Genomic DNA, 26,795 nt, shown 5'->3' on the forward strand with positions numbered 1-26,795 from the left:
GTTTTCAATCAGACAAGTGTATAGAACGAAGGGCTTTTATTATAACATTTCGTTGCAGTAAAATCATTATGCCTCGTTCCCTGAGGAGCGACGGTACGTCGGTAATCCACTCCGGTCTCCGGTGGGAGCTAACGTATATTAGCCGTGTTGTGACTGAGCTCTGATCAATGGCTGAGATTCAGGAAGTAAAAGCACTGCAAGACGATCCATCGTGTGACGCGTCTCTCTTCTGACCAATCAGTGGTCTGCAATGTTTCACATGACTTTTCTGGTACCCAATAGGGTCGCTTGGAACCTCGATAGAGGAGTAGGGTATATCTGCAGAGCCGCAAGCCCAACGAGAGAAGGGTGCTTTATTATTATAAAAAAAAAAACAGCTGTGACGCGGTATTCAGCCTACTCTTGCGGTGGGCGTGATGTAACAGCGATACCGCGGTAATGCGGTAATCGCGGAAGCTCTAATGTTAGTATAGAGACATGATGGATTAGAAACACAGATACATATAGAATCAGGCATAATGACTATAGTCATTCATCTGTCATTCATTTGCAGATAACGTATACATAAGATGTAAACATATCTTTGACAATTCCCTCCTTTTATCAAAAATGAAATGACAACACTGTATTTTGTCCTTCAGTTACCTACATCTGCTCACGCTTTTCTGCAGGAACGTCATTGTTTTTACAATTCGTCGCCATCCTTAGCACATTCTACATCATAGTCCGGGGTCGTGTCTTCATCTAATTGTTGCAAAGCTATGTAATTCCCGACCATCCCAGAAAACATCTTTCTCATCATGTTTTTTATCAGAGGGAAAATGCATGCCGTGAACACACATAGGATCAACATTATTATCAGGAACATAAACACCTTCATCAATAGTGCCTGCCACCCTCCTTCTACCAACCAATTGAACCAGCCCTGACCAGTGACAGGATCTTTAGCCATTACTTTCTGTAACTCTCTCAGTCGGTCCATTGCATCGGTCATGTTTTTTGAGTGCACGTCGTCTGTGATATATGTACAACAGGTAGTTCCTATCAGTACACAGGTGCCCCCTGAGGAAGCAGTGATCAAGTCAAGAGCCATCCTCCATAACCACTGTACGAATAGCATCTATCTCGTGGTTTTGGAGTGTGTCTACTTTAAGGGAAGAGTTAATGTACAGCCCAAGCCTGTAGTCCATGGTCTCAAGCCGTAGGATGTTTGTCAACACACCTATGTGTGGGAAGAGGGTCAGTACTGCTTTGTTGCCATCTGACCAGTGTTTAAACTCGGCCGGTACATCAGAACCCCATACAGCGTCATGAGGTTTCAAAGGCTGCTCTGAACCTCTCTTATGTCTATTCTTAGTGACAGGCCGTTCCCCTGGCTCCAGGAAGAACGTATGATCAGTCACAGATATGGGCGTGCAGATACCTGTCCAATACTTTGGCAGTAAGGGGTAAGCGTTGTCTCCGCACAGCCACCATCCTCCCTGCACCCAATAGGTTCCGTTTGATACCCCTGAGAGGTCCACTGGAGCACCGTCTCCGTGAACCACAATTTGGTCACAATTGGTGGTATTTCCCATGGGAATGTCACCAATTGCCTGATAGTAACATATTGGGTGGTTTGCACCTTTTGTATCAAGGACTACACGCTGGGGCCTCAGTTTTTCAGAGGTTTTCTTCCAATTGATCCAAAAATTACGGGCGCATGTGCCCTTGCTGATACCTGGGCTGTATGGGTGAGTGTCATTAATGATCAGGCCTTTATGCTGGTACCCTATCCCACCCATACTTGGATAACACATGGCTCGTGACTTGTCCATCATTTTTCCGTAGAGGGTCACCTGGGAACTAGAATAGGGAATGCGTGAACACACATAACACTCATTTTTATCATAGCTTTTTGCCAAGGTGTTCACATAGAAATACCATTTATTCATCATTCTAGGTGCTTTGTGTGTTCCTGTGTTGTAGTCCCAAGTTGGATCTTTGAGATATGTCCATCTCTTGTGCAGTGAGAGGGGTGTTTCAGCACCATAGAGTCCTGAAATCCCTGAATCATTGTCATCGTTAGGAACCAGTGGTAGGTAAGGTAGGCATAGTAACACGAAGGATGTGAGTACTACTGTGCATGTAACCATCATTATAACCACAGCTATTATCATCTGTACCTTCCCCATTTTCTAATGTGTAATATTTGTTGTTTTCTTCACCAGGGTTTGAGACGATTAGTTCCTAATTAACTAACCCCCTTTGTAGTGCTGGGCTTCCAATTACACGTCGAGATTGGGCAGGACTTCAAGCTTTTTACAGTGTGATTGATGGATCCAAGAGGGTCGTCCTTCCACTTTCACTGTAGTAGGCGTAGTTAGCAGCACCTGGAATGGTCCGTCCCAGCGTGGTGTTGCCCAGTTGGCTCTCCGGAACACCTTTACCAGCACCTGGTCACCTGGTTTGAGAACGCTGACCTGTGGGAGAGATAAGGGCTCAGGCAGATCATTTGCTTCCTTAATTGTTTTATTCTTAAGCATAACAGCCATCCATTCTGCTAGAGTTGTCTCCTCTGCACTTTTAGTGAGATCTGCCGCAATAATAGGCATTGGAAAATGGCGGCCATACAGAATTTCGAATGGCGTTAACCCTTCTGTTGTGGGTGTCACTCGCATATACATTTTTACTAAATGTAAGCAATCTGGCCATGGCCTTCCTGTTTCCTCTACACATTTTCTCAGTCTTTGTTTCAGAGTGCCATTTGTGCGTTCTACCAGTCCAGCACTTTGAGGGTGGTAAGCACAGTGGTTTTTTAATTCAATACCGAGCGTTCGTGAGCAAAGCGTGATGACCTCATTCACAAAATGGGTTCCGTTGTCGGACCGTATTATGGATGATATTCCGTGAGTTGGAAAAATTTCTTTACACAGTATGTTTGCTACTGTAAGTGCTGTTAAATCTTTTGTTGGAAATATTTCTACCCATTTAGAAAATGCATCAATTATTACCAGACAGTATCTTAGTTTACCGTTTTGAGATAGTTCTATGAAGTCCATATGTATCACTTGAAATGGGTGTGTGGGTTTAGGGAAACTTCCTCTTTTTGGTCGGCAGCCACCCTGCGAGTTATTTTTACAACAGATCAAGCATGCTCTACAAAAATGTTTTGTATAGTTTTGGTAATTAGGAGCATAGAACACTTTCATCACTTGTGATACCATCCCACAGCTTGAGACATGGGTAACCCCATGACTCAATATAGCTGCTATTTTATACATAGCTTTAGGTAGAACCAGCTTGTCCTGTATAGTGAGAAGTCCTCTGGGCTGCAATTATGGCTGACAATTCGGCTGCTTGTGCAGACAGGTGTGATGATAATTTTTCTCCTATGAGCAGTGTATCTACGGTTGTTACTGCGAATCCTGTATGTGTCTTGCCATACTGATCTTTTGACGATGAGCCGTCAACAAAAACGTCTATGTAGCCTTGTTGAGGTGTATCATGCATGTCTTGTCTCGGTTTGGTAGCTTGGTCTGTCTCATAAATGCAGCAGTGGGGTGAACCATCCTCTGCTGTTGGCAAAAGTGTTGCTGGATTCAACATGGTGCATCGTTTCAATGTTATGTGAGGTTGTGACAATAGAGTGGCTGTCAAGTATAAATGTCTGGCTGCTGTGAGGAATGTTAATTTAGCTTGTAGTAGTAACGCATCCACAGCGTGTGGTACGAATACTGTCAATGGGCTATACAACACTAACTCAGCAGTTGTGGTGACAGCCATACTCGCCGCGACGGTGGCCTGTACACAGGGTGGTAACGCTCTAGCCACTGAATCTAGTCGGCTAGAGTAATATCCTACTGGGCGTCTCTTGGTCCCATGTGGTTGGGTGAGCACTGCGCACATGTGCCCATCATTATTGTGTACGAACAGTTCAAATGGCAAACTGTAATCTGGAAATGCCAGAATAGCATTTGATTGTAACAACTTTTTCATTGTTATGAATGCTTCGTCAGCCTCAGGTGTCCATGTTAATTTATCTGTCAAAGCCATCTCTGTAGTGTAGATTAGCGCCTGTAGGGGAGCTGTTGTTCTAGAATATTCTGGAATCCAAATTCTACAATAATTACACATTCCGAGGAACGACATTAAATGTCTCTTATTTTTTGGCTTCGGTGCCTCAGAGATTGCCAGCTTTCTGTTTTCGTGCAGCCGTTTACCTCGCTGTGAGATCTGGTGACCTAAGTACGTGACCTCTGGTTGCACAAATTGAAGTTTCGAAAGGGACACTTTGTTTCCTGTTTTTGCTAAATGTTGTAGAACTTCTAGTGTTGTATCTTTGCATTGGTCAGCTGTGTTTGATCCTATGAGGATATCGTCCACGTAAATTAATATTTGGCTATGTTTTTTAGGAATGTACGTAGACATACATTTCTGTATGTTTTCTGCAAATATTGAAGGGCTCTCACTGTACCCTTGTGGTAAGCGAGTGTAGGTGTATTTTACTCCTTCAAACGTGAATCCAAACCAATGTTGAGCGTCTCGGTGCAGCGGTATTGAGAAAAACACATTACTCAAATCTATGACTGAAAAGACTTTTTTCTCTGGTTCTAAACTGTTCAGCAATGTGTGTGGGTTAGGTACGTTAGGTGCTCTTGGAATTACTGCGCTGTTGACTGTTCTCAAGTCTTGTATTAGCCTCCATTTTGCCAGTGATTGCTTTTTCCACAGGGAATATGGGTGTATTACACTGTGCTTTGGGTGAACGAATAATAATACCTGCTTTTTCCATATCTGAAATTACTGGTCTAATGCCATCCATTGCCTGCTTTTTCAATGGGTACTGGCGAGTCACAGGCCTGTAATCTGATCTGGGAGTAATAGTTACTGGTAACGCTGTGGTCATTAATCCCACGTCAGAGGGCCCCTTTGACCATAAGGAGGGAGGAAGCACTCTCAGTTCTGGGTGGTCCTCCAAACTTAATAATCAAAAGGCTGGCTGTCCCGTCATATGGACGGTGGGAGTGGTCACTGTCGTCCAGCTTAGAGGTTTTCTCCTGAGGGTTTTGTCACAGGAGAACTCCCACCCTCCTGTCTGTTCTGGATACCATTTCACTTGTTTTCTAGCCCTGGCCACAAAGTCTCCTAATTGGTACCATTTTGTACCGGGCTCTTTTGTGAGCGAGATGTGTGGAGGGTGTGTAGCCAGATCGTTGACCATTTTTGGCCATGAGACATCAACAACACTACTCACTCCGTCAGAGTAGACATATGCACACGTTATCTTTTGGGGTCTCAATTTACTAATCTTTTTATCAAAATCTGGGTCAGGACCTGTTGTCCTTTTGAATCTGATTGTTGCGTGTAATTCCTCTGGCTTTTGAATATCGGCTGGGCCCTTAAGAGCCTCCTGTGCTACAGCTATTAGCTGTTTAGTGATAGACATAGGTTCTCTAGTGACTAGATCTAGTGACCACCAGTACCTGGGGGTCCCCCTCCCCTGTACGAGGAACATTTCTGATCCCTCCTCGTGATCATCTCCTGTGTGATCCCATCTTACTACCGCTATACCCGTTTGGCCTGGTATTAGGGCTAGTCCAAGTAGTGTCAGTGCGTCTCTCCCCAGGAGATTTACTGGACAGCACGGATCCACTATTAGTGGGATGGAAACTGATCGTTGAGAGATAGGGTCCAGTATGGTCACTGGTGCTGTGAGCTGCTGTGGAGTGACCAGGCCATTAGCCGATTTGACTAATATTCTTCTTCCTGTCTTTACTGCCTTTGGCAGGCTTTTCCTGACTAGTGACGTGCAGGCTCCTGTGTCACACAGGAACTGTACTCTTTCTCCGTTTACCAATAAATTAATATAGGGCTTGCGGTCTTTGCTTTTGAGGTCATATGACGCTAATATCAGGCCTACATCTATATAGTCAGTGTTTTGGTACGGGTCATGATTAGGTGGGTCAGATTCCGAATCAGAATCAGACTCAGAGTCTCTTCCTTGTTTAGGAGGGCAGTTTGGGGTATGGTCTCGGCCTAGTCATTCTTTATTGTTTTCGTCGTAGTCTCCACTACCTTGGGTGGGGCAGTCTCTGGAGTAATGACCTTTGCCCCCGCACGTGAAACATTTATCATTTTTAATGTCACGTCCTGGGTGTTGGCCTCTGCCTCTACCCCTACCTTGACCCCTGCCTTGACCCCTTCTATTCTGGCCTTGACCCCTTCCTCTCCCACCATAATTACTAGGGCCCTGGTAGTAGATTCCCATACCTCCCTCATCATCTTGGTAGAATACTTTGGCTACTTTTAGCTTTTTCTTTGCCTCCACCTCGGTGGCGTCTCGGGCATAATTTAGTGCTTCCGTCAGTGAGCCAGTTTTCCAATTTACCCAATTTTTCTTAAGCCACTCCCTAAAGGGGGCTAGTAGACCCTCAATAAAGGCCATTTTCAGCTGTTGTTGGTAAGTACCGGTGGGCTCAGTATCATGTTTAATACCGCTATGTTGTCTGAAGACAGCTTGTAGTCTGTCTAGGAAGTCAGCTGCTAACTCGTCAGTTTTCTGTTGTGTGCCATGAATTCTGCCACAGTCGGCTCTCATTCTGTACTCGGTTCGTATACGCCCGTTCAATGCCTCCAGTTGGGCTGTCAGTTGGGGGTCTCCTGGTGGCAAGACATTCACACCCACTCGTCCTGTAAAAGGCCCCCCCTCGCCGTCTTGTATTTTATACCATCTAGTTCCGAATGCGGCCATTAATACTCTAAGCATTTCTGCACCATCCAGCCGGTAGGACATTCTCAGCCCATCCAGCTGGTTGATGAACTCGTCAGGTCCTGCTCCGGGTTTTGGCAACCCCTTGACATGCTCTAAGATGTCAGCGTGTCCCCAGGGTCGGTGCACTGCCGTGTGTCTTTCCTGATCGTCATCGATTCCGAAATGGGGATTTGGAACTTGGAGTAGTGGAAAATTATTTATCACGTCAGTGTGGTATGGGGGAGGGCGTTCACTACTTGTATTTTCTATCGGCAGTGTGGGGTATAGCTGTGTTTCTACTGTGTACACATCTACTTGTGACTGTTGCCTGGTAGTAACTCCACTATTCCCTGCCTCTCCTCCTGCTTGTGCTTTCGCTAGTCGCCTCTTATTCTCCTGTCCTTTTTTCCTCTCCTGCTCTCGCCTGGCTAGGAGCCAGGCCGCCTCTGCTGTCGCCTCTTGTCTGTTAAGTGCAGCTGTTACCAGCCTCTGCACTTCGTCTGTCAATAGGGATGTGTGGACGGCAACCTCCTCCTCCTCCGCTTTTTGTGCCAGGCCAAGCAGCGCTGCACCTGGCTTCCTTATTTTATCTGTGTCTGTTTTTTTCTTTGCCTCGTCTAACCACCTCTGTGCAATAATCTTTTGCTCTGTAAACTTGATCTGTCCTTTCGTAGAGGTGGTGGTTATGATTTTCATATTCAGCTCGTCCAATACTTTCTTGCAACTGTCTGTAGTACAGTAGCCTGTGAACCCATGTTTTTTCTTCCATTCAGCTACGTGACGCATATTTTCCGGATCCTTGTCAAACATGCATTTCTCGTCTTCCGTGAGGGCTTTACTCTGTGATTTCCCCATGGTTATTATTTACTCATGTATATTTTCAGAGATACCTTTTTTCAGTTTAGCAACCCCAGTAGAAATCTCATGAATGACTCCAGTGGTCAATTGGAAACTGTGAGAGACAATCTTCTACAGGTCTCCACTCGGAGAACCCGCGGTCTCGTCTCTCTGTGTTTAAAATTCACACAGTTATTCCAATCTTTTAATTCATGAGATTAATTACCTTCGCCAACTTCTAGTATCTCTTAGAATTATACCATATATTTATCTGATCCATACGTGTACACAACAAATATTCACACACTCTACTCAAACATCACTATTTCCCAGAAATATTTCTTGTGATTTTAAGTGCCATTTTTCCTGGTAAAGGCTACCTGTGTTTCTAGAAGAATATTTATTTCAAAATCCTATACACAACAATATTCACAAGCATTTACTTTAAGCGTTACTATTTCCCAGAAATATTTTTATGTAACCTTAAACAGTGTCTTTAATGAATACTGTGCTATAGATTTTGTGCTTACCCTTCGTGTTTTGCTGTTGTTGTTTACTGGTGTTCTGGTCGGATCACGTCAATCTCTCACCCAGTAGAGAGGGGCAATGGCTATGCACCGGCCGGGCCACGAATTCAACGTCCCCGGACTTTCATAGAGCCGTCTAGGGTCCTAGCTGTCGACAAACTTCGGCGTTGTGGTATCTCTCGCCTGGGTGGTTGATATCTTGCGATCCGGCTCAAATGACCAAAATGTTAGGTATAATTAACTGTGCTTCAATCTGCACTCTAACCAGTATTATAATAGCAACAAGACAGAAAGGTTCGATTTTACAAGTTCTGCAGTACAGGGAGTGGCTCCTCAGAACACACTGAGGAACACTTCCTGCTACAACTGTTTTATTGTCAGGGGGAGTTTACAAAGACAAAGGGGACATGTGATCATACAGCGACCAAACAGTTAATCAAAGTAGACAGTTGTTGATTCTCTGAGCAGACCAACTTTCGCTGACCTTCCGCTGTCTGTGAATTAAAAGAGGAACGTCCACTCTCTGAGTCAGTAAGTGCACTTAACAGGAGACATGTTAGTATAGAGACATGATGGATTAGAAACACAGATACATGTAGAATCAGGCATAATGACTATAGTCATTCATCTGTCATTCATTTGCAGATAACGTATACATAAGATGTAAACATATCTTTGACAGAGGGCGCTCAGTTTTTTGAGTACCTCATCTGTTGTTACCATTTCCAGTTTGAAGTCGTCTTCGTCGACCCCTAGGTTCTTGTAGTATGCTACTATGTGTTCTACCCCATAATGCCCTGAGTGGGAGGGTAGTTTGTTTACCAGTGTTGTGGCTATGTTGGCTATGCTATGTGTAAGTGTTCAGTGCTGCGTGGCCCTGATACATTTGATTCCCTGTTTATGTAATATAATTTGTGGAACCAAATAAAGTATTCAAATGTGTGTGTGTGTGTGTGTAGGTGTGTGTGTGTGTGTGTGTGTGTGTGTGTGTGTGTGTGTGTGGTGTGTGGTGTGTGTGTGTGTGTGTGTGTGTGTGTGTGTGTGTGTGTGTGTGTGTGTGTGTGTGTGTGTGTGTGTGTGTGTAAGCATGTGTGGTTGCTTTCAGGTGTGTGTGTGTGTGTACGTGTGTGTGTGTTTGTGTGTGTGTACGTGTGTACGTGTGTGCGTTTGCCCATGTGCTCACTCACATCTTGGCTCTCAGACAAGCAGGGAATACTATGTTGGGATCAATGGCTCACATCGACCCTCTGCATGCTCTTGCATTGGAGGGGGGGGGGGTGGTTGAGGGGGAGGGGAAGGGGGGAGGGGAAGGGGGGAAGGGGGGCGGGGCAGGTGTTGATATGCGCCGTAGCAAGCTGTTCATTATTAGTCTGAGCAACTGAGTGGAATAACATTTTCACATTGATCCAAGCCTGTTCACATTATCCAACATCACTTGCATAACAGTCACAGTGAATGGCACCATCAATCAACGGAGTGGTCGACGTTGACCACAGCGGAATGCGCTTTCTGGTTTGATACGGGTGAATATATGGGTGAGTTCGCCCCCCGTCGGACGTCAGACTGTGTGTGTGTCTCGTGGAGGTAAAAGGCAGTGGAGAGATGGTGGAGCGACGTGCTCGGAATAAAGATCCCCCTCCACCGCCGCCGGCAGGGGCCACGTCTGAGGCTCACGTGAGCATAGATCTGAAATAATGTCTGAGGCAGCGTGTGTTCGGAAGAAGACCTCCAGGCTCCTGTCACATCTGCTTCCGCACAGAGCCTCAGACACGCCTGCACGGCCGCACTACGGACACACGTGTGCATGCGCTTGCACACAGAAACAATCTGTCTCTTTCTTTCTTTCTTTCTTTCTTTCTTTCACTCTCTCACATACATACACACACACACACACACACACACACACACACACACACACACACACACACACACACACACACACACACACACACACACACACACACACACACACACACACACACGTATACACTGCTGCACTGCAATAGAGTGCTATGCTGCTACTACTACTGCTACTGCACTCTCCACCCTCGCATTAAATAATGCAGCTGGCTATTGTGCAGAAGCAATCTCTCTCTCTCTCTCTCTCTCTCTCTCTCTCTCTCTCTCTCTCTCTCTCTCTCTCTCTCTCTCTCTCTCTCTCTCTCTCTCTCTCTCTCTCTCTCTCTCTCTCTCTCTCTCTCTCTGTCTCTCTCTCTCCTTCTCTTACTTAGCAGCCCACATCAGCAGATTCTGCCCGTTGTGCTATCTGGTAGAAGCACTACAGTATATCCAATTCAGCATTTACGCTGCCTGCCGCCACTATAAACACGATCAGCTCATTTACACGACAGTGGCGTTAGATGTTTGCGTTTCTTCTCAGCGGCTCCCCATAAGAATGTACTGCGTGACTCGTGAGCTATGGCACAATTGGCTTTTGCACATGGGGTGTAATTGCAGCGATATACCTTTTGCAAAGACAGATCAGGCTGAACGCCTTGTCCCCATTAAAGATGAATGCCGTTATTCCTTCTGCACGTCCTATTTATGAGCGTCTTTAATGTAAACATAGCGCAGAACAGCAAGGGATAATGGTGCCGTTAATCATTCATAAATTGCTCAGTGATTCTCATAACCAACACCTTCATTATCCATATGCCCATGGCTGTTTGGGGCCTTAAGTAACCGATGCTAATATTGTGTTAAGCTCGTTCAATAATCATTTGCATTTTGAATGGAAATATCACTGCCTGAAAGTCAGTTGTGACGGAGAGACTACTGGTTTATTTTCTTTTTCTAGGGTGCTGTTGTGTTCAGTTCAGTGTTCAGTTGAGTTGGTTAGCTCAAATACTGGATATACCGGAGTAATGTGACTAAGGCAATAATTTCTGGATGTGTAGTGATATATCACTCTATAACATTACAGTATATAACAAAGTATAGTATTTAACAGATAATACTCCCCCCCCCCTCCACACACACACACACACACACACACACACACACACACACACACACACACACACACACACACACACACACACACACACACACACACATTCTCACCATGTTCTACTAGTTGCTAATCTAGCCCTAAGCCATGCACAGCTGCTCGTTCGCTTGCTCAAACACACACACACACACACACACACACACACTCACACACACACACACACACACACACACACACACACACACACACACACGCACACGCACACGCACACACACACTCACTCATACACGCATGCAGACGGTCCTCATGTTTACTTACATCATTATTTCCCTTTAAAAACCTGAACTCTCCAATCAGTCGCTTCAGCCTCGTTTGTTCTAGATAAACAGCGTAAATAGCTCAGAGGACCGACTCAAAAGGGATCAACCGCGGATAGTTTCTGTTTGATCGTCACATTTAGGGGAAGAACCACCCAATTAGCTTGGAACAGTGAGAGAAAAGAGGATAACTTGCGTGAGAGAGCGGAACTATTTGAGGCATCCTTATTGACCCCTTAATAATAATAATAATAATTCATTTAATTTATATAGCGCTTCTCAATAACCCGAAGTCGCAGGCTTAAGGCTGGGTGAGATTTCGTTTTTTTGGAGTCTCGGCTTCAGATGTGTTGTGGTACTGTATGTTTGTCCAACTACACTGATGAACACTTGGATGCCAATACTTTGTGAGTATGGGCGACCCAAGCGAGAAGCCTCAGCCTCCGGCAGTGTTAGTGCCAGTGTCTCCACCCACCATCCCAGCAGCACGTGGCCTCCGCTCGTCCAGGTCCCACCTCCTCACCATCCCCCGCACCAGGCGGCGCACACCGGGAGGCCCAGCCTTTTCTGTGGCGGCACACTGGAGCTGTGGAACACACCCTCTGCCCTCTGATACCATCAACGCTTTGAAGAGCAGACTCAAAACCCACGCCGTCAGACTCTCCTTGCCCCACAGCGCAGCTCCTGAGCGGCAACATCCTCCCTTGCCCTTTTACACTATTTTTAAACATTAGACTTATCTTTAACTTGATCTTATTTGTTTGTATTATTATTATTATTATTATTATTATTATTATTATTATTATTATTATTATTATTATTATTATTATTATTATTATTATTATTATTATTATTATTATTATTATTATTATTATTATTATTATTATTAAATGTATTATTATTATTATTATTATTATTAAGACTGATATCTAGGAATAACACTAAACAACCCCTGAGGATATTAATATTGTGGCAAGATTATTGAGAGCAATGACAAATTAAAATTTAAGATAGATTTACAGGAGGTTTGATAACAGCAGCCCAATCTCGCTTAAGATATGTAAATAAAGTACTAATCGGCCACAGAAAAAAGGTACGTTATGTTATAACCATAATTAATATATTGACATATTTACGGACATGTACAATGTGTACATATTACAAATAAGTACATATATTACATATTCACATATTCTTCCAAAAAAAACCTGCTGGGGAACGAGCCTGGGGTGCTCGCATGGGAGGCAAGATCCTTTACCTTTGATATTATTTATTGTTTGAAATAAATAAAACTAACAATAAATAATATCATAGAGAACAAGATGGTATATGGCATATTACAGTAATACAGTCTATTCCACTATACAGTAGCTATATCCACGGCGATTGGTTTTAGTTCCTATTTATTTAGTTTGCAGTGTGTGTGTGTGTGTAATGCTCACGATGCCTCATTGAGTCATGACTATAAATGCTAAACGTAATTGTAAATGATACAAATATTCCCAAAATGAAGCCTTTTACCAGTTTCATCACCTGTGCATTGTATGTTACTATTGCAATTTACTGTTACATTTGCACTCTGGTTGGATGTTGTATTGTACTTGTGCTGTATGATGACAATACATTTTAATCTAATCTAAGTTTGATCAGTCGCAAATTGCTTCCGTACTACCTGTTTAATATGGAGGTCAGCACTGCACAGATGCAATGCTGAGCCTCTCGCTTTCATTTTTGCACACAGCCATTGCCTTATAAGGAGCTGGATGGGCGTGTCTGTATGCAAATTCAGGTGTACGTGAATGCGCTTCCAGTTTAAGAATTTTTTTCATTCATGGGAACGCAGCTGCGTTGATTTTGGCCACCTACGAAGACCGTTTCATGAGTTCAGGAATCCGGAGCGGGGTTTTAGAACATTTGTTAGTACGAACTTTTAACCAAGATAGTAACAAAGGTACTTACGAACATGTTCGAGAATGAGGACCATTTTTGGTTCAACTCCCAGTCACAGTGTTAGTTTTAGACTTATACAAGACGTAAATATATTACTTATGGCTATAACATAACATACATTATGTACTTTTTTTCCTGTGGTCGATTTGTACTTTATTTACGTTTTCTGATGAGACCGTGTTGAGAACATATGACACTGTTATTTAAAACATCTGGTGGCTGTAAGGATAAACAGAGTTGTGTTTCCTTCAATATCCAAATGTCCATCTACCAATGCAGGGATTGATTTCCCAACAGTTTTAAGGCCTCGTCTACGGAAGAATCTCCCTTGAAAAACAGGCTATGATATGGTTGTGTGTGGGAGTACAGAAGTTCACACACACACACACACAAACGCACTCACGCACGCACGCACGCACACACACACACACACACACACACACACACACACACACACACACACACACACACACACACACACACACACACACACACACACACACACACACTGACTTCTCTCTTTTTTTTCCTGGCAGGATGATGAAGTGGTCCTCCAGTGCGTGGCGTGCATCCAGAAGGAGAATCGCAAGTTCTGCCTGACCGCTGAGGGGCTCGGCAATCGACTGTGCTACCTGGAGCCCACATCAGAGGCGAAGGTACAGGCAAAAATGACTTGATTATTCTTGCATTTGCTTTTGTTTGATCCTCACTGTTGTTTGATACAGGCGTGTATATTTTGTGGCATATAGGCTGTTGCTCGTTGAGTTCCTTGACGTAGAACAAGCATTGCTTTGTTTGACCTGGTTTTGGTAAGGCTTGTAATCAGACCTGGGTCAGGGTCAGATAGTATTTGCAAATGATTCTCTGTGTTTGTTTTAACCTGCTTGGCATGCCAGGTGAGGGGAGTGTGGTACTGCGACGAGTACCAATAGATTTAGACATGTCATCAGCTTGTGACTGCAACTTGTTCCTGTTCGCGGACGACTCAGCCCTGCTGGTCTCTGACAGGGACAAGTTGCAGGTTGAAAAAGCCCTCAGCTCTGAACTCGGCAGAATCTGCACTTGGCTCGCTGATAACAAACTATCATTACACCTGGGTAAAACAGAGTCCATTCTCTTTGGATCAAATAACAAACTCAGCCAAGACCAACAGCTTCTCTGTTACAGTGGGTGACAATATTGTCACAAGGAAAGATGAAATTACATACCTGGGTTCCATCCTAGAGGCAAATCTTTCCTGTGACAAAATGCCAACCAATGTAATCAAAAAGGTCAACCAACAAACAAGATTATTGTACCGGATCTCCTCTCTGGTAAACAAGAATACCCTCAAGACTCTAACAGGAGCACTCATTCAAGGGTACTACGACTATGCTTGCACCTCATGGTACCAAAGCACCTCAAAAGCCCTAAAGACAAGACTACAAACATCACAAAACAAACTGGTCAGACTACTGCTTGACCTTACTCCTAAAACCCACCTCACCCCTGCCCATTTTGACAACCTGGGATGGCTTAGATTAGACGACAGAGTACAGCAACCTTCAATGGGCCTGGTCTACAAGATACACTACACCACTAAGATTTTTATTTTTTTTATAATGCAGGACCTGTTGCAGAGGTCTTTATTCGGCATGCAACGACACTCAATGTTTTAGTGGTACACACAGCGGTTAGTTTAGCACACACACCGGAACACACACGCATGCATTGTCTCTTTAGGATCGCAGATGCAATTTGTCTCTGCGATTAACCCATCCCGTCGTCCTTCCCCCCCAAGGGCAGCCGGGAGCAGACAGGCGTCAACGTGAGCCGCGCCAGGGGACCAATCCAAGTGCTCCTGTCCGTCTTCGTCAAGGACGCCACAGCGTTAGCGATCTGTTGTTGTGCATGTTTTTCCATTGGGTTTATCTTATCGGGGGGGAAACCCTTGCGAGCACAGGGAGAACATGCAAACTCCACACAGAAAGGCCTGGGAGATATCCCACCTGGGTACCTGGCATCATGGAAACCTGGTCCCCAAGCGGGAATCGAACCCTGGACCTTCTTGCTGTGAGGCGACAGTGTTAACCACTACACCACCGTGCCGCCGTGCCACCGTGCCGCCGAGATACCCATGTACATGTCGAAATACTTCCCAAAGGTCATTGAATTCCACGACCAGATTCAGATTCAGAGTTTTATTTGCCACATGGAAGCAATACAATCATGAGTTTTCATACAAAATCATAAATACCATACCATGGGCAAAAGGAGCAGGAAGAAGAATAATTCTTATAGTTACCTGCCCCCTATTCCTAAACCACAACACCAGAGGGAGTTCCACAAATCATGTTCAACCCAGATTCAGCTCAAACAAGGGACTAAACACGTTTCGCAATTATGCCACAACAATGTGGAACGCCCTACCCACATCCGTAAAATAATGTGAATCCCTACCCTCCTTCAAAACCGCTCTCAAAGAGGCTACGGGAGGCTGCAATTCGAAACTGGCCCCGGTAAATGTCCAAACCCCCGCCCACCCACCAACCCAACCCCCTCCAATGTACAGTTTCTTCTCCCTCGAATGTATATATTTTCTTTTATGATCTGGTCTCTTAAACAGTACTGTATATTTGTATATCTTGTATGTCATAAATGTCTGGATGTAACAGTACTGTATATCTGTATGTCATGTATGTCATTAATGTCATGATGAATTGAAAATGGGGGACCCTGATGTAAACAAGATGAAAGTTTTTCTCTGGTCCGTATCCCCTTAACAATTGTGTGTATTGAGCCATACTATATTGTACCCATTCTGCAATCTGTTAATACAGTTTTCAATCAATCAATCAATCAATCAATCAATCAATCAATCAATCAATCAATCAATCAATCAATCAATCAATCAATCAATCAAACTATTTGAAAATCAGTCTGTAGTATATATGTAGTATACCTTTCTGCTACTGACTTTTCTGACATGTGGTAAACCCCACCCAAGTACTATTTGACCCAGGTCTCCCTGTGACATGTAATTGACTTTTCATGACATACTGCACAGTCAGGGCCGCCGCAAGGGGCGTGCGAGACGTGCGGTCGCACTTGGCCTCGCCCCCTAGGGGGCCTCGAAAAAAAGAAAGAAAGAAAGACATTTTTATAAAAATTTAAATAAATAGAATGTTAACATTCACTTTCCATCACAGACCTAAAATCTAGTTTTGCTTACATGCTTATATATTTCACATTAGACACGTTTGTAGAATAGTGTAGACACGTGAATGTGTCTGACTTGTTCCGGGTTCTGCGGCTCTGCAGATATATGCTATTGGTTTCAATGGACGGTTTACTTTTGTGCCCGGCAAAGCATCGTGGGAGGACTAACACTAGGGGGAGCTGGTTGGCGTCGGTCTGGTAGTCGGTAGGGAGATGTGAAGATACCGGTATCCACAAGGGGGTACAGGTACGGGGTCTCTTTGGCGCTATCCACGGCAGCGAGTGGATGACTCCGCACCTATCACAGGCGGTTGAGTCTTGGGTTGCCCCCCGTCATAGCAAACGTCACTAAGCACGTTTCTATTGGACGATGGCTTCCGTGAGTTTTAGACCCATATGTAGGGTCTGTTGTTGTCAAGTTGTCGGGGCAGAGCGTAAGAACTTACTGTTCTACTATGCTCGATATACGTGTAACTTGAGTCTGTTGGTCACATGACTCAATGTTACCGTGACTTTTCAATCTATGGCTCACGTGGGAAGTCTCTCTGAGGAGTCCCGTCTCTCCTCTGTGGTGAGGGTGGCGGGATGTAAGAATGTAAACTATTTTTACCCTCGGCCGCGTCACGTGGGATTCATGTCAGTCGGTGTTTCTTTCTTTTTTAATAATAAAAAGAGTGAAGAATATGAAGCACGACAAACTTCTTGTCGTTCTCCCAGGCGACTTGAAGGACCAATGTCTGGTGTCTGGTTAGACTATCCATTGATGTGTTTGGGTCTCGACGTGTACATAGTGCTGGCTCGGGGTGTTTCTGTTAAGAATTATGCAGGAGGCTAGTACGCCTTGGTTGCTTGTTATTAAAACAGCGTTTTTATAGGGCAACTGGGATGGGAGATTTTTTCCTCTTCCGAGAGCCTGTTACTGGGTCTTGACGGATTCTCGTTCATATCTGGGGGATGTTAACGGAATAGATCAGGACATAGGTAGAGGGGTCTCACACCCTTGGGGTGGGCCACTGAGCGCGGTACAAATGGGACCGTCTGGGTGGCGCCCTCTTTTCATGTTTTAGATCGACACGCATACCTACCCCCTCTCCTGGAGTGGGCATGTCGGCGTGGTTAGGGCATTTGACTGGTTCTGGTCGCGCTGGTCCAGGTCAGTTAACCCGTTGCCCGCCGGGGACGCAGATCTGCTGTTCTGGTACCCTGAGGGACTTGTGCTTTTTTCAGGGGGAAAAATGCCGGGTCGGCCCGGGTGTCACAGGGTTAGGCGTTATGGAGACCCTTTGTTGGGTACATGTTGTACCTGACACTATCATAAAGGGGCTGGTTCTCCTTTTTCTTTCGCTCCTTTCTCACGCATGGCGAAGAGGGGGCTGTTGGGGTGGTCTTCTGGACCTCCTCTGGTAACCCTGTGTGCTTCCCGAGCCGCCGGGCCCGGTCCGAAGTAATGTTTCGTTGAAACCGTAGGCCTGGGATAACCCTTTTTGGAAACTGAAACACTTGTACTGCGGTATAGCTGGTGTGTTTTGGAGTTTTTTCATGAGGGGTTATAGGAACAACCACCGTATGTGGTACCAAGAGGGTGGTTGATTCCCTGGTGTGTTGGAGCAGAGTCAACTCCCGGGTTACCCGGTTGAGTGTGCCCCTGCACGTTCATGACGTCTGCCAATCGTGTCAGCCTTCTCTGCCTCGACCCCTCTGGGTGGTTTTTTTTTGATGGAGGCTTTGTCATGGTGCGCAACAATGCCAGCATACGCCCCTTCCACCGGGGTGCTGTTTTCAGTTGACCCCTTTGGCGCCTGTCTCGTCCGCAGTGCTCCAGGCTCGGGTCTACAGCCTGCTGCCTGGTTTCCCCGGTGCGCTGCCTGCTTCCGTTATGGTTAACCTTTTGAGTGCTTCAAAGTTACGGCCATGCTGACTGCCTGTGTTGCAGGGTCAGTGTGCCAGGCGGCGTACTAATGGGGGGAAGGGCCCGCTCTTGGAGGGACCCTGTCCGAATACGCTGGCGATGTGGGGGGCGGTGTCACTAAGTGACTGCCTGGTGAGGTCTTGATGCCTGGCGTCATTGACCTCTCCGGGCCCCCTTTTTTCCAGGGGGTCCAGTCCCTTCAGGGGGTCTGGGTCTTCCTTCGCGCTCCGCTGCTACGGCCTTGCCACGGGGTTGAGTTGCTCTTGACTCCATGATTTTTGGGGGCAGTAACAAGGGTTGTTCCTTCCGTTCGTTTCCTGGTGGCATGCGGGTTGCGCGTGTGCGTAGTCGTGGGGTCAAGCCACGGTCTGCTCACCCTGTGCGTTGAGTTGCTCGAGTTCCTCTTCGCACGGTCGGATCCGTCTTCCTCCCGTCCTCCAATAGGGAGGGTATCCCTCCATTATGGAGGGTCGGGGGGCTTGGTCCTCTCCGGTCTGATGGTTGTGGGGGGCCTCAGCGGGGTACATTTGTCGAGCTTCTGGCTTCCGCTCAGCTCCTCTTGTGCAGAATGACGCTGAGCGGAAGCCAGAATGAAATAGAACGTAAGGTTATGTATATAACCAAGTTCTATGAATACTGGTGACGCTCAGCGTCAGGACGCCACTGCGGCCCTTGATCTCGCCTTGTGGTGAAAGTTTGGGAAGGAGGCGAGTAGGTGACCACACACCTGCTTATGAAGGTAAGCGGATAGGGGTGTGGCCAGACGGATGTCGGTATGTAAAAGTACATTGTGGAGTTTTTTATTCAGTGCTAGGCACGAAGTGAGGTTAGTGCAGAATAACGCTGTGCGTCACCAGTATTCATAGAACTTGGTTATATACATAACCGTACGTTATCACCACTCTGCAGGCCCTGCTGTTCCCCCCTAATAATTCCCAGGAATAACTCTGCCTCTTTTAAAAAAAGAAATATGAATGAATGCTTTATTTCGAGCAATATACAATTATCAAAAAATAACAATGAAAAGATCTAATTAAAATACAAACTTTGCTGTGTTTTCTTTTTTCTTTTTATAAAGTCAAATAAAATAATATAAAAACTGTCTCTTGTCCGAAAAGGAATAGGAAGAAGCAAGATGCTTATTGGGTCCTACCCATTATTACAATAAACCCTTAACAAAAATGTGTTATAGTTTTCCATTTTTCGATATATCAACCATTACATTAGTCCTGAGATACATAACCAAATACACCTTCAAACACAATCTTCAAATGTCTTCCACACAGCAAAATCACTTGACGATCAATCAGTTGATCAAGTTAATATACATAATCATAAACTATTGTCGATAGGCTACTGTTTTTGTGATGAGCAGTTTGTTGCGCTGCAACTGTAATGCAGCTGGGCAGCGTTGTTACCACTGCTGACATGTGGGTCCAAGTTATAATGATGATGGTTTAAATACATTTTAGTTGTTTACGCCTTATCACAGCCAACCAATTAGCAAATGCCACAGACTTTTACATGCCACTTACATGTATACAATTGAGGTGCATCTGAATTACATAATATAACACCCCCATTCGACTACCAAGAAACTTGTTTGTAACATGAAAATTACATCATCTGCAACCCACAACTGCAACTAAAGCCTCCGCACATGCGCTGAGAATCGGATCCGGGCATTGCCTGGAGTTGCCCTTGTAGTGCATGTAGCACACAGCTTGCGATTCTCTGTGGCAGACGTGTCCACACACATACTGTACTGTATGGGAATACTATGCTTGGTTTAGGAGAGGGGTGGTACCTACTGTAGGTAGAGCGAGGGCAGGACAGGTAATGAAATCTACTGTATGTACAGTAGCTTTTACATTTTTGCCAGGGTGCCACCATTTTGAAACAAATTTCAAATCTGATTGTTGCTACATGCTAGAAATAGGGGAGACAAACTAACTGTGCTCCCATATATGCCAATAACGTTAAGTTTATTATCCCGAGTAATAAGAGATATTAAAAAAATTCATACAGAAGTGATTTAAGTAATACAGAAGATCAGCATTTTAAAATGATTTAACAGGCATGTAACTTGACATCGTGCAAATTATTCTATCTTTTTGAAAGATAGAATAATTAGTAATTGAAATTAAATGAAATAAGCGACCAACAGTTTCCCGTACAGTTTAACATTTTTATAAAAAAGGAAACTGTATATAAATAGTCAATCCAAAACATTTGTATTACTCATAAACTGTTAATTTATGTAAACATTTTTGGATGATGAGCAAACAGCATTTCATGTCTCTCGTCCTCAGTCAGACCTTGGAGCAAGCATATCAACGTTCCGACGACCCGCCTGCCACCATCGGTTGAAAGCTAAAATGGCCGTAGTTTTAATTGACACCCTACTTGCCCTACCCTACATGCTCCCAATTTCTGGTTATAAGACCAAACAGCCAATGAGCGTCAGTTTCGGAAAAGTAACCACCTCCGGTTTCGCCTCCCAGTGACCGGACCAGTCATCTCTGACAGTGAAATGGTTGACCGTTTTTGTAGACAATGAAATTCTGGAAATGACGATATATGACTTGAGGGATATTTCCCTAAATGATTTTAAGTGTTATTAACTAAATATGAGTTTATAAAGATCTATGCGCATTGCATGGGAAACCGGCTGATTTAGACGCAAGGAAATTACGCCGTCATGAAATCGGTGTAGTCCTAAGAAAGAGGAGACCCAGGCTTTCGATGGACATCGAAATTTCATAAAACAACACTACCCAGCTCACACCAGCCGCAGATAAAGCTGCAGCCGCTTGACGTAAAATCTTATTTATATCTCACAGGTCGAACAAACCTCAACATTATTGCCATAAATGTAACGTATTGTAGCGTCCTCGCTAATGAATTACTCACAGAGGCTGTTGTTGTTTCTCACTTTGGTTTATTATAACTTCAGTAACAGGTTTTCTGTACACAAGACGGGGTGCATCACCTCTGCTTGTAATTAGTAAACTAGACTGCACCTGAACTTCCCAGGTCAGCCCTTGCCCCCTCCCCTTTGCCAACCCCCGGCTCGCGCGACCAATTACGTCGCTGCCAGCCCCAGGTTGGCAGAGTGCAGAGTGACAGCTCGGCTGACCAATCGCCCCAATCTCAGGGTCGCTAAATTATATTGTTTCGTTACCTTTCTGTGAACGTAGACGAAAAAATGCATCGCAATCTGGTGAAAAATGGCGAAGCTATGGACATTATACAAAAGTAACTGTTTGTGAGGTAATTAGGTAGGGCTAGTGCATCTAAGTTTTATCAGTAGGCTACACAGGATGGTGCATCAGTCAGGACACAGGAATGAAGGTGAGAAGATGTATATTTCTTTCTGAATGTCTTGTCCAGCAGGGTTTATTTGCACATGCAATATCCAGTTGTCATCACAGTCTGTAATAATAATAATTGCTATTAGATACGGGTATACTAATGGGTAAAACAATTCACTTCTGAAGCATGAACAAAGAAATGTCCTATACATAATAGGCATATATATATAGAAACAAATTATATCTTAATATTTATATATAAAATATTTCCTGAATTTCCCAAGGGGATCAATAATGGAATATCTTATCTTATCTAAATATCCATCACATAATGTGCCAGGTTACACACAGTAAAATGGCAGCATCATCTGGTTAAACAAATTATTACTAAATGGTGTCTGTGTGTAGCACCACATATTAACACCCTCACATACAGAGATGTTAGTAACACAAACGGCGCTATGCTAGCTTATACATAAAAAAGGATAACGACGATTGGTATGTTAGCTCAAACATAAGAAGGATCACGTTAGCCAACTTAGCACCTCAATCACAGTGCTAATCACAGCCAGTCAATCACACTGAACACAGTTAAATTTGCGAGATATAAACAGATAAACAATAAACTGCAGGCACTTACTTTCTGTCATTGACTTTACAATCGGAATATCACAGACTGGATCCCACAAGAAATAACTATATTAACGGTCACTTCTCAAACTAACGTATGTCTCTAACTGAACTTCAACTTGAGTTCTATTCTCACACAAGCTCACAACAGCTAAATTATTTCCCAGCTTTTTGTACAGTAACTGTACTTACAGTAGATTTCATTCATGGTCTTTGCTGCCCTGTAACGGGCACCTGGTGGTATTAAATCTGTCTAAGCTGCGGCATTCTCCGGACAGGGTCAGCCATGACATACACCCTGCCTGACCTGGCAGCCTGGCTTCAGATGAAGTCACAAGCTAAGCACTTCTCAAGTCGAGCTTCAGCTCTTTATCAGTGTGATGCACCCAAGCCAGCCAAGAAGGACCAACGTGTCACTCATTATAAGGAGAAGACCACAACCATCCTTCTCAATGCTGGGGAAGTTGCTAGTACTCCAGAGCCTGCTCGCTCCAAAACCACTTTCAAGTCCAAGCCATAATATAGATAATATAATAATAATATTATTGCCCACAACAAGGAGCACTTCTGAAATGCCTGTGATGACTTCAAGAAGTTATCTATCAGCCATGTTGTGAAGTGGATCAGAGAGGGGAAACGGTGCTGGAAGTGTGGCCGCAAACACTGCCGAAGGCCTGAGCCTGGCCAAACACTCTTACGCTGTGGCTGCACTACAGAAACGCTACAAGCACCTCCATGGCCTGCCCTTACCGCCAGTCGGCCATGCCCAGCCACCAGGGGTGTAAAGGTACATGTATCCGTACCGAACCGAACCGTTTCAGTGTGTACCATACCGAACGGCTGTGTAGTGTAGTGTACCAAACGAATACAACGGTATGCCTCTTAAGCTGCAACGTCCCACATATGGGAAGTTTTTTCTGACTTTTTGCAACCGGCACTTTGGTGACCCCTAGTGGCTCGGGTGTGCATATTTTGTAATACAATATATATATATATCGAATTGAAGGCTTATTTGTTGCCTGTCGATAGCGACAAAATCCGACAAAATCCGTTCAGCAGTTCTCGAGTTACATGCCGGCATTTGAGGCTTGTGCAAAGTACACGGTATTGCGCAAAATACCACTCCGACTCAGGCTGCAGTAGTTCCGTCAATCTAGATCCGATCTCGAAAATGATTGTGGAGGGTTGTAGCCAATAAGTGTGGCTTTCCAATGATACCCCACATAAAAAAAAACACGAAAACAGGAAGAGAAAAACAGCAGAATTAATTTAAGTCTATGAGAAAACACAGTTTACCAAAATCACCAATAATCACTTATTTCTGAATGGATCTTTATGAAATTTGGACATGTACTACCTAAGGTTTCAGGCTATGGATCTCAGTATTTTTTTTTTTACGCCTTACCACCTTCTGGGAAATACTACTAACTACTACAGAAAAACTTGAGTAATACGTTTTTCTACAACTCAAGTTCAGACCTATGTTACTCTATTACGTTAGCACTAAAAGTCAAATTTAAATCATCAAAATAAACCATACCCCATCCACAGACCACCTGCCTGGAAGAGACTAAGGTGTGGATGAAGCACAACTTCCTAGAGTTAAATAGGTCCAAAACCATTCTCATTGGCACCCCATAGCAGGTCCGCTCATCCACCATCACCACCATCACCTTTTCCGACCAGGCCATCACCCTGTCACCAACAGTCACCAACTTAGGGGTTAAAATAAACCCTCACCTGACCTCTGAGTCTCACATAAAATGTCTATACAAAAACCCCTTTTACCACCTGAGGAACATTGCCAAACTTTGCCCCACACTCACTCTGTCCGACGCCGAAAACCACGCCTTTACATTTACATTTAGTCATTTAGCTGACACTTTTATCCAAAGCAACTTACAAGTTCTGTACGACAAGTCATCAGGAAGGGCACAACTCTATCAGCTGAGTAACAATGTTCATCAAAGTGTTGAGTGCTACAGTGTAGGTTAGTTTATTAAGTGCATGACAGTAAGGTTAGTTAGGGTTAGATATTTAAAAAAAAAATGTAATTCAGATAATGGTTGAAGAAGTGCGTCTTTAGTCGACTGCGAAAGATTGGACGGGTTTCGGCTGTCCTAACTGGGGTGGGTAGTTCATTCCACCATTGTGGGGCAAGGACTGAGAATAGGCGACTTCTCTTTGATGACCCTCCCGGAGCTTGGATAGGAGTAGGTCTGAGGCGGCCAGAATATGCAGAGCATAGGGGTCTTGAGGGTGTGTAGTTAGAGACCATTGACCGGAGGTAGGCGGGAGCGGTTCCCTTTGCCGCACGGTATGCTAGGTCAAGGGCCTTGAAGCGGATTCATGCAGCAATGGGGAGCCAGTGCAGGTCCCTAAGAAGTGGAGTGTAAGTAAGTAAGTAAGTAAGTAAGTAAGTAAGTAAGTAAGTAAGTAAGTAAGTAAGTAAGTAAGTAAGTAAGTAAGTAAGTAAGTAAGTAAGTAAGTAAGTAAGTAAGTAAGTAAGTAAGTAAGTAAGTAAGTAAGTAAGTAAGTAAGTAAGTAAGTAAGTAAGTAAGTAAGTAAGTAAAGTTTATTTATATAGCACTTTTCACAGAGACAACTCACAAAGTGCTTTACATACAGCAGAAATAAAATAAAATAAAAAGCAAGAACCATTCAAGAGATAAGAGACAGAACAAAACACAATGCATCACAGAGAAACAAAACAAAACAAAAGACATATTCTATACCTGAAGGAGAAGCTCAAACATTACCCAAAGGCCTGTTTAAACAGTAATGTTTTTAGCTGATTTTAAAAAATGTCAACAGACGCTACAGCTCTTAGGCCACGAGGAAGGGCATTCCAGAGTCTAGGCGCTACAGACTGAAAGGCTCTGTCACCTTTGGTGATCAGCCTGGTGCTTTTTGATTGATTGATTGAAAAGTTTATTAACAGATTGCAGAAAGGGTACAGTACAGTACAGCTCAATACATACAATTGTTAAGAGGATGCAGACCTGAGAAAGACTTTCGTCTTGTTTCCATCAGGGTCATCAGGAATGACCAACAGATCCTGGTCAGCTGTCCTCGGGGTCCTGCTGGGCACATATGGTTCCAGCAGGTCAGTTAAATATTCTGGTGCCTGGCCGTGCAGAGCTCTGAAAGTGAGCACCAGGACTGACATGGGTCGACTTCGGTAGGTTTGAGATCAGGCGGGCCGCTGCATTCTGAATGAGTTGAAGAGGCTTAGTGGCAGTGGCCGGGAGGCCAGCGAGCAGTGCGTTGCAGTAGTCGAGGCGGGAGATGACTGTTGATTGGATTGGTAGGAGCGGTCATTGAGGTATGATGTCAGCCATGTCAGCGCAGAGCCAGCCACTCCCATTCCTGCGAGGGCCGCAAGGAGGATCTGATGGTTGACTGTGTCGAAGGCTGCAGATAGATCTAGGAGAATCAGGACAGAGGAGAGGCCTTTCGCTTTTGCTAAGTGAAGTGCCTCTGTGACCGCAATGAGGGCCGTTTCTGTGGAGTGGCCAGTCCGGAAGCCAGACTGATTAGGGTCTAGGAGGTCGTTCTGTAAGAGATAAGCAGTAAGTTGGTTGAATACAGCATGTTTGAGTGTTTTAGAAAGGAAGGAGAGAAGAGAGACAGCACGGTAGTTGCTTATGACGGTGGGGTTCAGGGTTGGTTTTTTTATGAGCGGCGTGACTCTGGCTTGTTTTAGGGAGGTGGGGTTGAGTGAGGAGTTGATGGTTGCAGTTAGGAATGGGAGGATGTCCGGTGCTATGGTCTGGAGGAGTGTCTCCTCCAGGCTGGATTATTGCAACGCACTCCTCATAGGGATCCCTAGCAAGAACACAGAGAGCTACAATGCATCCAGAATAACGCTGCTAGGATCCTGATGGGAGTGCGGAAATTCCACCACATCACACCCATCCTCAAGTCCCTTCACTGGCTCCCTGTCTCACTCAGGATCGAGTACAAAGTCTCCCTGCTCACTCACCAGTGAAAGCCTCCACGGAAACGACCTCCTCTACCTTAAAGAACTAATCACCCCTCAATCCTCCTCACGACATCTCCCCATCCGGCCAGGCAAACCTCGTCCAGCGCCCAAGGACCAAACGCTGCACCATGGGAGATCGGGCGCTCTGCTCCTCCACTCCCAGTCTGTGGAATGCTGAGACGAAACATAAGTTGGAAAACGAAGACCAGAATTTTGGAAACGTATGTTATGTCAGTCTTTTCATACGGAGCAGAAGCATGGACGCTGAATGAAGAGGCAAAGAGGATGATAGACTCTTTTGAAATGTGGACGCTGAGGAAGATGCTGAAGATAACATAGAAGGATAAGATCAAGAATGAGGAGGTACTGAGAAGAGCGGGTATGAAAGATGGAGTTGTGCAGGCATGATCTGAGAGGATCCAGCGGGGAGATGTTCAAGAAGGTG

General features: G+C 44.7%; 1 protein-coding gene across 1 annotated transcript in view; it reads left to right on the plus strand.

Moving 5' to 3' along the window:
• The window catches only part of LOC311225759 (ryanodine receptor 3), a gene marked incomplete at both ends in the record, with an annotated part of 274,770 nt that overhangs the window by 34,543 nt on the left and 213,432 nt on the right, over positions 1–26,795 (plus strand). The window contains 2 exon segments of the mRNA XM_084311153.1: positions 13,851–13,970; positions 14,211–14,224. Coding sequence (XP_084167279.1) covers positions 13,851–13,970; positions 14,211–14,224 — 134 coding nt within the window.

This window comes from Notolepis coatsorum (assembly GCF_963971535.1).
Source record: "Notolepis coatsorum genome assembly, chromosome: 3".
Taxonomy (NCBI): domain Eukaryota; kingdom Metazoa; phylum Chordata; class Actinopteri; order Aulopiformes; family Paralepididae; genus Notolepis; species Notolepis coatsorum.